This window comes from Colobus angolensis, unplaced genomic scaffold (assembly GCF_000951035.1).
Source record: "Colobus angolensis palliatus isolate OR3802 unplaced genomic scaffold, Cang.pa_1.0 Scaffold107, whole genome shotgun sequence".
NCBI lineage: Eukaryota > Metazoa > Chordata > Mammalia > Primates > Cercopithecidae > Colobus > Colobus angolensis.
Genome location: NW_012111697.1, coordinates 2,907,380 through 2,917,305, shown reverse-complemented (window position 1 = coordinate 2,917,305; position 9,926 = coordinate 2,907,380). Strand labels below are relative to the sequence as shown.

Genomic DNA, 9,926 nt, shown 5'->3' with positions numbered 1-9,926 from the left:
ACTGCTAGGAAGCAGGATTTGAACTCTGGCTCCCACAGTCTGTCCCCGGAGTTCCTGCGTTGACCTCAGATGCTTGTGTAAGATGCTGGGGGAATTCCAGATCGTTTCAGTGACTATGGCCCCAGAACACAGACAGAGGTCCCCTCCCCACCACAGCAGGATCTGAGTGTAACAGGAGGCTCCCACCCCCTCCCAGGGCCCCACAGGCACAGCCACAGCCACTTCTGACCCTTTATTGGGGCACTATCAGCCCCAAATAAATATAATACATTAAACCCAGAGCTGAGGGAACCGTGCACCCCAGGAGGCGCCCCCCACAACCTCAGCCGGGCAAAATAAGTTAGTGGGGGGTCTGCCAGAGGCCGGGCCAGCTCCCTGGTCTAAAGTGCATCTCGGTTCCGTGGCCCCCACGTCTGCACAGCCCCCGGTCGGGCCGTCGGGAGGGGCGGGTGGGAGATGCCTGGCGCTCACACCGTGCCAGCAGTGGCCGCCGAGGCTCTGTGTGTCCATCTGTCCATGTGGGGAACAGCTGCGTGGCTGGGACCTCAGGAAAAGCTGTCTTCAGGCCGGGGCTGGGTGTCGAAGGGAGGATCTGAGACTGTGATGCCTTGGTGCAGCTTCTCCAGCGAGAACTTCATCTGCGGGGAGGAGGTGAGCAGGGTTGGGGGTGAACGCTAGAGGTTGGGGGGTGATGTCGCCCACCCCCATCCTGCCACTGAGAAAATGAGGATGGTCTAGAGGCCATACTGCCCCACCCCAGGGTCCCTCAGTGAAAAGAGCACAGCCACGCTGCACCCAGTTTAAATTCTCAGAGGCAGCAGAGGAAGGGGCTTAGTGTGTGCCTGGCACCCCGATGGCCTGGGTTCAAATCCTGACTCTGATCTTGTTACCTCAGTTAACCTCAGGCACGTCCTGTAACCACCCTGAGTCAAAATTCCCTCATTTGAAATACGGGTCTGTAACACATCTGCTCCATAGGGTTATTGCAGGGTTCTGAAGAGCACTGAGAACCTGGTGTATACTAAGTGCTCAGCATATGTTAGCTGTCACCATTATCCCCTCTGCGACCTCGGGCAAGCTCCTGAGCTCCTTAAACCTCTAGATGCCTCATACTGCCTACCTATGTATAAAACCGGGATAACGGCCGGGCACAGTGGCTCATGCCTATAATCCCAGCACTTTGGGAGGCCGAGACCAGTGGATCACTTAAGGTCAGGAGTTGAAGATCAGCCTGGCCAACATGGTGAAACCCTATCTCTACTAAAAATACAAAAATTAGCCAGGCATGGTGGTGGGTGCCTGTAATCCCAGCTACTTGGGAGGCTGAGGCACGAGAATCGCTTTAACCTGGGAGGCAGAGGTTACAGTGAGGCAAGATCATGCCACTGCATGCCAGCCTGGGTGACAGATTGAGACCCTGTCTCAAAAAAACTGGGATAACAAGAGCGTCTTCCTCAAAGGCTGGCTGTGGGGATAAGGCAGTCATGCTTAAAACTTAGAACAGGCCGGGCATGGTGGCTCACATCTGTAATCCCAGCACTTTGGGAGGCTGAGGCAGGCAGATCATGAGGTCAGGAGATCGAGACCATCCTGGCTAACACGGTAAAACCCCGTCTCTACTAAAAAATACAAAAAATTAGCTGGGTGTGGTGGCGGGCACCTGTAGTCCCAGCTACTTGGGAGGCTGAGGCAGGAGAATGGCATGAACCTGGGAGGCGGAGCTTGCAGTGAGCCAAGATCATGCCACTGTACTCCAGCCTGGGCAACACAGAGAGACCCAGTCTTTTTTTTTTTTTTTTTGAGACGGAGTCTTGCTCTGTCGCCCAGGCTGGAGTGCAGTGGCCAGATCTCAGCTCACTGCAAGCTCCGTCTCCCGGGTTCACGCCATTATCCTGTCTCAGCCTCCCGAGTAGCTGGGACTACAGGCGCCCGCCACCTCGCCCGGCTAGTTTTTTGTATTTTAGTAGAGACGGGGTTTCACTGTGTTAGCCAGGATGGTCTCGATCTCCTGACCTTGTGATCCGCCCGTCTCAGCCTCCCAAAGTACTGGGATTACAGGCTTGAGCCACCGCGCCCGGCCGAGAGACCCAGTCTTAAAAAAAAAAAAAAAAAATTGGAATAGCCCAGCCACAGGTAAGTGCTCAGTCTGCATCTACTGTGAGTACCAATCTGTGACATCAGCTCTGCACCCTTGGCAGTTTGAGAGGGAGGAAAATGATAAAAATTTAACTCAGGGCCAGGTGTGGTGGATCACACCTGCAATCCCAGGACTCTGGGAGGCCGAGGCGGGAGGACTGCCCGAGGCCAGGAGTTTGAGACCAGCCTGGGCAACATGGTGAGACTCTGGTCTCTACAAAAAATTTTAAAATTGGCCAGGCGTGGTGATGCGTGCCTATAGTCCCAGCTACTCAGGAGGCTGAGGCAGGAGGATCACTTGAGCCAGGAGTTCGAGGCAGCAATAAGCCATGATCGTGCCACTGCACTCCAGCCTGGGCAACAGAATGAGACCCTGTCTCAAAAGAATAAAATAAAATAAGGCAGGATGGGGGGCCCTGCTCACCCTCTCTGAGTGATGGGGCCTCAGCCTTCATCCTCTCCCAACCCCGTCCTGCCCCACCCTTCCCAGTGTGAGCCTTTCCCAAGCTTGATTTCGGGGGGGGGAATGAGACTCCTAAAGATGAGCCTTCTGATATGGAAGGGTCTGATGAAACAAGGTTTTCACTGTCACCCACAACTTCAGCTCTGATGGCCTTGGAAATGCAGACAATGCCAGACTCTCTGTTTCCCAACCGCCTTCCCACGTCCACAACTTCCCCAGTGCCCAACACTTGCTCTGACCCACCGCAACTGCTGGCCTGAGTCTCCTGGGGCCTGAGGGCATTGCTGTGTGATGACATCACATTTATTGGGCATCTGCTTTGTCCCTGGCACTAGGCTCACACTCAGGACACCCAGCCCACATCCAGTGTTTCCTGTGGGCCTGGCACCACTCCCAATGTCAACTTGTCTCATCCTCACAACAGTCTTTGAAGTAGCATCAGTCATTATCCTGTGCACAGAGGCGGCCACGGCCACCATGGCAAAATCGCTTGCGAGAGGTCACACACCGGAATGGGAACCTGGTTGTCTGAGTAGACACTGTCCCTGAACTACACTGGGTGTCTGGGTGTCTGGATCCACTCCATTTTGCAGATGAGACTTCAGGTCCTTTGAAGAGTCTCTCCCCTTCAGACCATGTGACCCCTTAGCTACCCCAGAGCCGGGCAGGGGGTAGAGGGACCACACCTGGCCTGCCCTGGCTGCTATGATGGGTCAGGGGTGGACCTGAGACCCCAGCAGGCAATGAGAGTAAGCGCCGTGGTCCCTGGTGCGGGGAAAAGTGTGGCCTCCAATGAAGCCAACCCTGGAGATGGGCACAGGGCAGAGTGAGCACGAGACTGACTCTTACTGCCATTGAGTGACCAAACCCAGCTGTGCCTAACGTGAGATGCCTCTGGACTTTTCTCCAGGACGTGAGCCAATCAATTCTTTCTTCCATCCACGCTTCCGTGCTTTCCCCTGCAATGCTGTGGGGTGGGGACTCTGAGTGGCTTCCTCATTTTACAGAGGAGGACACTGAGACCTGGAGAAGGGAGGTGCCTGCCGCATGGTGGGGTTTCAACACAGGACCCTACAGCCCTGTAGCCCCGGGCCCTGCCCGAGCGGCGCCTCCTACCTCATCCAGGAGCTCCACGGAGGCCCGCAGGATCTGCCTCCACTTGTGCACCTCCACGCTGTGGAACTGCTTCTGTAGTGCCAGGATCTCGGCCCACTCTGTGGCCGTCTGGGGGAACTTGCTGTGGGGATGCCGGGCCTGAGCAGGGCCTTGGCCTCCCGCAATGTGCCCAAGCCCCCCCCATTTCCCCAGGCTACCCACTCACCCCTTGGCCAGGGCCAGGCTGTGCCAGGACTCAAAGGTGTGGGCTGTCCTTTCCAGGGACCAGAGGCGGTAGAAAAGCAGGACATTGAGGGCGATGAGGATGATAAGGCTGGGGACAGGGGTCAGAGGTCAGGATTCCTGGGGTCTAGATGCTCTGAACCCCCCCATATAGCTACACCTTGTAGGGACACCTCTATCCCCCATTGCTGAGGAGAATGAGGCTCAGAGAGGGTGAGACATGCCTAGGGTTACACAGTCCATAGCAAGAAAGTCAGGGTTCAAATCCAGGCCTGTCTGATGCCCATACCCTTGACTGCCATGCCAGGTTGTCTCCCTGGGGGAGCCGGGGGGCGTGGGGTGGGGAGAAGAGGCTGCAACAGGGGTGGGGTGCAGGGAGGGGAGGGCAGGGGGAGGACTCAGGACCCTACCTCACACAGATCCTGCAGCAGCAGCAGTGAGGGGAGACAGAGAGATGAGCACCGCCCGGCCTGCCCCCGACACCCCCAGCCCTCCTCGCCCTGGGCAGCTCTGGGCCGAGCGCACCATACCCCCTCACTGGATGAGAGCTGAGAGCTGAGGATCAGAGGATGAGCACGTAGCCAGCCTGACCCTCACCTCCCAGGGTCTGCTCAACCCCGGGATCTGGCTTCTGTTTCCTCCCAGCGTCCTGCCCACCAGCTCCTGCAGGCTTCTGGGCAGGCGTGTGGATTCTCCCTGCCCAAGCCCTTCTCAGCCTAGATGGTCTCCACTTTCTCAGGACGCCCATCCTGACTGCCCGCTGTGGCCTAGGAGGAAGCCGCCGCTGGCCTCCCAGGGCTTTCCCACTCCTGGCCCTGATCCCTCTGCCCATGCATCCTCCATCCCGGCCCAGATCACTCTGGTCTGCTGTCAGGTCTATCTTTTCCTCAAGGTCACTGCTGTGTCCTCAGTATCGCCCAGCTTAGGGGTGGGCACAGAGAATGCAACGTGCATAAATGACCTCACTGGTTCGGCACACCTCTCCCTGTGCACCTAATTCCAGAATCTTTGCGTGCCTGTTCCTCCAGAGAGCCCCCCTTGATCCCTGGGTGAGGTCAGGCCCCTCTGATCTCCCATAGCTCTCCCTGGCTCTGCTCTTCTAGCAGGGAAGGCTTCTCCATGACAAACCGACACATCTCAAACATCGCCTCATCTAATCCTTGCTGTGAGCAAACCCACGCTCCCACTTAAGCAGAGAGCCCAGAGAGGCCATGCACTTGCCCAAGGTCACACAGCCAGGAGGCAGGTTCAGGCCTGTGTGGCCACTGCTCCTGTCTCTTACTCACACGATGCTGATGAGAACCAGGGCATTGGGGATGCCTGCCCCGGGGCCCTGGTCCACAGACGGTTCAGAGAAGCGGGAGCTGAGGGAGCCTGCAGGAGAGCAGCTTGGAGTCAGATGGCCCGGCCCAGGCCCCCGATCCTCCGCCCATCCCGACCCGGCCCCAACGGAACGCACCCGAGGTGTGCATGCCAGCCCGGGCACAGGGGTCAGGATCTGGGTGCTGGGGCCCGTCCCCGTGAGCCCGCCAGCTCAGGGGCCGCTTCCGCCGCCGCAGGCCGGATAGCAAGCCCCGGGCATCCTTCCCGCCTTCCTCCAGAGACAGCTTCTCGGCCTTGGTGAGCTCTCGCTCTGCGTAAAAGAGAGGGGGCTCTGGATGCCCACACCTGGCCAGGCCATCCCCCAACCCGTGCCCCGGCCAGCCTTCTGTCCCTACCCAGATGGTGGAAATAGTCTTCAATGCCGCTCCACGAGTTCTTCTCAATGAGCGACTTCACCAGGCTCCAGGGCTGCTTTCGGTAGCGGATCTCAGAGGACACTCTGGGGTTGGGAGATCAGGGGAAGGAGGTCAGGGTCTGACTCCAGCCCTGGCTGGCCCATCCCCCAAGTTCAGTTCTTTCCTTCCCCTAATTCAGAGAGGGCCCCTTGTCACTCACAGACAAAACAGATGGGTTCCCTACCCTCCATGGCTTCCCTGGATACCCCATACACCACCCCGCTCAGCCCGAATGCCAGCCAACTCAGCCCTCGGTCCTTCTCCACCCATGCCCAGTACATGGGCAAGGCTCCAGGTGGCCTGAGCCCTGTCCACCCACTGACCGAAGTCTTAGCCAGACCTTGCCCCTGAACCTCTTGCATCCAGCTGCTGCACCCCAACTCCACATGAGTTCAGCTCAACACAGACGGCTCAGTCCCAAACTGACCTCCTGGTCTTTCCCCAAACCCATTCCTCCCTGCCATCCCCATCTGGGTCAAGGGCAGCTCTGTGATTATAGTGGCTCGGGCCAAACGCCTCGGGGTATTCCTTGCGCTCTCTTTCCCTCACCCCCACATCCAATCTCTCTGCAAATCCTGTCAGCTAAACCTACAGTCTCTCCGGAATCTAACTCTTCCCCCTCCATTTCCCCACCCTGATTCAGCCTCCATCCCCTCCAGCCTGGATGACCCCAGCAGCCTCCTCCCTGTTCCTGTCCCTGTCCTTGCAGTCTATTCCCACCAGAACACAGGCAGCCAGAAGGAGCCTGGGACCACCTGAGTCAGGTCAGCCCCTCCTGGCTCAGAGCCCTGGCCTGGTTGCCCTTCCCTCCAGGTAAAAGTAAAGTCTTCACCATGAGTCACATCTGGTTCACCTTTTTTTTTTTTTTTTTTTTTTTAAGGTCTTGCTCTGTCGCCCAGGCTGGAGTGCAACGGCGTAATCACGGCTCACTGAAATCTGCACCATGTCTGGCTAATCTTTTTATTTGTTTTTTGTTTGTTTGTTTGTTTGAGACAGAGTTTCACTCTGTCACTCAGGCTGAAGTGCAGTGGCCCAATCTCGGCTCACTGCAACCTCCGCCTCCTAGGTTCAAATGATTCTTGTGCCTCAGCCTCCCAAGTAGTAGAGATTACAGACATGCACCACCACCCCCGACTAATTTTGTATTTTTAGTAGAGACAGGGTTTCACCATGTTGGCCAGGCTGGTCTCAAACTCCTGACCTCAAGTGATCCACCTGCCTCAGCCTCCCAAAGTCCTGGGATTACAGGTGTGAGCCACTGCGCCCGGCCCCGGTTCACCGCTTTAATCTCAGCTCCTACTCACCCAATCTTACTCCACTCCAGTCATTGCCCCCACCCCTGCCTCAGGGCCTTTGCACCTGCTGTCCCAAATGAGTTGCTCTCAGCTCCTTCAGGTTCTTGGTGAAAAATTTCTTTCCCAGCAGGCCCTTCCCTGACCAGCGTATCGTGTGTAAAAGCCTCCACGCCCTGCTTCTTTAGCCTGCTGTGTTTTCCTCGTTTTTCTCCATAGGCCTAACTGCCAGCGAATGCTCTGCAGATTTTCCTAATTATTTCTCTAGTGTCCAATTCCCTACTAGAACATGAGCTCCCTGAGAGAAGTGATACTGCCGGGCTTTGCTGTATCCTCAGAGTCTTGAGGCTCAAACACCCTCTGCAAATGGGAGGAGCCATCCCTGGGCCACTCTTTCTCTACCCTCCACTATTCGGAGCACAGGGTCCTCAGGAACCCCACGCTTCTGTTCCTCCGCCAGAGTGGGAACCAACGCTCTGCTGTTGACTTGAGAAGTGGACAGGAGGCCCTGGGGCCACCAGGGCATCGGGTGGAGGGGCCCAGTCACCACTCACCGGAGCCGTGCCTTGTTCCGAGCCAGACCCAGGATGCAATAGCGGTGGGCAGTGTAGAAGTAGTCCTGGTAGGGGATGCCCTGCGTCAGCACCTCGGAGTCCACCACACACCCGCCGGCCTGGGGGCCGCGCCGGAACAGCGTCTGCAGGGACAGAGCTGGGGCAGTCAGGGCCACCCCACCCACCCAGCTGCCCCACCTGCCCGGCTGCCCCGCCTGGCCCACCTGTGTCTCCACCACAGAGGCGCTCTTGGGGCCCAGTGGGTTGCTGATGGGGATGGTGTACGTCAGCACCCGGCGCTGGTGGCACTTGCTGTCCCCGCTCCAGGGGCTCAGGGTCACGTCTAGGGGAGGGAGGAGCAGCATGAGGAGGCCACACCCCAGTCCTTTGCCCACAGGCCACAGGAGACTCAGCCCTCTGGGAGGTCTCTCTCTGGGGACTTGTCCCAATCCACACCCCTCTTCTGTGTCCCCACCTTCCTTCCAGGAGCCTAAAACCTTAGCTGTTGGGGTAGGGCCATCTCATCCACTGCTGCAGCCTCAGCTTCCCCCTCTGCACCTGTCCTGGCTTCTGCCCTGAGCGTTGGACCTGCAATCTTTTGAACACCTTCTCCTGGAAGGTCCCTGGACCCCTCAAACCCACTGAGCTCCACACGGCCTCAGCATCTCCCCAAACCTGCTGCATCTCTCAGGCCCCTACTCAGGGGTGGTCCAGGGTCCTCCAGGCTCCCACTGGAGCACCAGGCCTTGCCCTGGACACCCCCTAGTCAGACCCCTAGTTTGTTACCTACACTGTGTGTTCACCCAACCTCCTGAGCGTCACTCCTGGTTCAGCCCATCTTTGCCTGCCCGGTGCCCCTCCCAGCCTTCCCTTGAGTGTCTGGCCTCAGTCTCCTCATCTGGTCCAGGGGCATCTTGTTAAAGCCAAGCCTGACTCTATCCCTTCTCTGCCTAGAACACTCCATGGCTCCCCAGTATCCCTAGAACAGAGTCTGCGTTTGGTACAGTTTGGATATTTGTCGCCACCCAAATCTCATGCTGAATTGTAATCCCCAATGCTGGAGGTGGGGCCTGCTGAGAGGTGTTTGGATCATGAGGGTGGATCCCTCATGGTTTGCTGCTGTCTTCATGATAGTGAGTTCTTCCGAGATCTGGTCATTTAAGTGTGTGGCACCTCCCCTCCACTCTCTCTCACTTGCTCCCCCTTTGCTTTTTCCACCATGATCAAAAGCTCCCTGAGACAGCTGGGCACGGTGGCTCATGCCTGTAATCCCAGCACTTTGGGAAATTTGGGAGGCCGAGGCAGGAGGATCACTTGAGTTCAAGAGTTCAAAACCAGCCTGGCCACCATGGTGAAACTCCATCTCTACTAAAAATACAAAAATTAGCCGGACGTGGTGGGGGGCGCCTATAATCCCAGCTACTCAGGAGGCTGAGGCAGGAGAATCACTTGAACCCCAGCTACTCAGGAGGCAGAGGCTACAGTGACCCAAGACTGTGCCACTGCATTCCAGCTGGGGTGACAGCAAGACCCCGACTCAAAAATAAATACATAAATACGTTAACGATCACACACTTAATGTCCACTCTGTCAGGCCTATGCAGGGCTTGGAGGCCAGTGGGAGACCAGGATAGATGAAGTCCTGTCCTTAGCACCTAGAATCTTTTGAGAACAACAGGAAACATCTATAAATAAAGACCACACACTACCGGTGTGGTGTGAGTTAAGGGCAGAGGCTGAGTATCTGGGGGTATACGGGATCTGAAGAAGGTCAGGGAAGGCTGCCGGGAGGATATGAAATCAAAACCAAGTCCTGAAGAAGGAACTGAGGAAGGAAGGGGGTGGGGGCGGAGGAGCCCGGGAGAATGGCGTGGTATCAGCAAAGGCCCTGAGGCTGGAGGCTGACATTGGGAGAAGTCCCCTGAGGCTGGGACGGAGCAGCCAGGTATGGAGAGGGGCAGCCACAGCACTGGGTGAGGCTGGAAGGGTTGACATAGGACCAGTCAAAGAACCTGGGAGGCTACGAAAGAGATTCAAGCAGGGGAGGAGCACGTAAGATGGGAGTTTCTCTTTGTTTCTTTTTCTATATTGATGAGACATGTAGTATCTCCTGCAGAGTCAGGACGACTGTGCCTCATGTTGTGGGGCTACAAGGCCCCCAAAACTATGCTTATGTCCTAAAGGGGCTGGCGTGTCAGGCTGAGGAGCTCTGTATTAGGCTGTTTTTACATTACTATATATACCTGAGGCTCAGTAACTTATAAAGAAAAGAGGTTGGCCGGGCGCGGTGGCTCAAGCCTGTAATCCCGGCACTTTGGGAGGCCGAGACGGGCGGATCACGAGGTCAGGAGATCGAGACCATCCT

General features: G+C 57.0%; 1 protein-coding gene across 2 annotated transcripts in view; it reads right to left on the bottom strand.

Moving 5' to 3' along the window:
* Positions 1-217: 217 nt before the first annotated feature.
* Positions 218-9,926, bottom strand: part of GRAMD1A (GRAM domain containing 1A) — a 33,611-nt gene continuing 23,902 nt past the window's right edge. Inside the window, exons 13-21 of one of the 2 annotated variants that reach the window (XM_011947636.1) lie at positions 7,786-7,904; positions 7,562-7,704; positions 5,656-5,759; positions 5,397-5,570; positions 5,224-5,311; positions 4,348-4,359; positions 3,921-4,028; positions 3,716-3,836; positions 218-638 (exon numbers count right to left, since the gene is read on the bottom strand). In XM_011947636.1, the coding sequence (XP_011803026.1) occupies positions 546-638; positions 3,716-3,836; positions 3,921-4,028; positions 4,348-4,359; positions 5,224-5,311; positions 5,397-5,570; positions 5,656-5,759; positions 7,562-7,704; positions 7,786-7,904 (962 nt within the window). In that variant the 3' untranslated portion in view covers positions 218-545. The remainder of the gene's footprint in view (positions 639-3,715; positions 3,837-3,920; positions 4,029-4,347; positions 4,360-5,223; positions 5,312-5,396; positions 5,571-5,655; positions 5,760-7,561; positions 7,705-7,785; positions 7,905-9,926) is intronic. The other variant, XM_011947645.1, reaches the window with a different exon arrangement.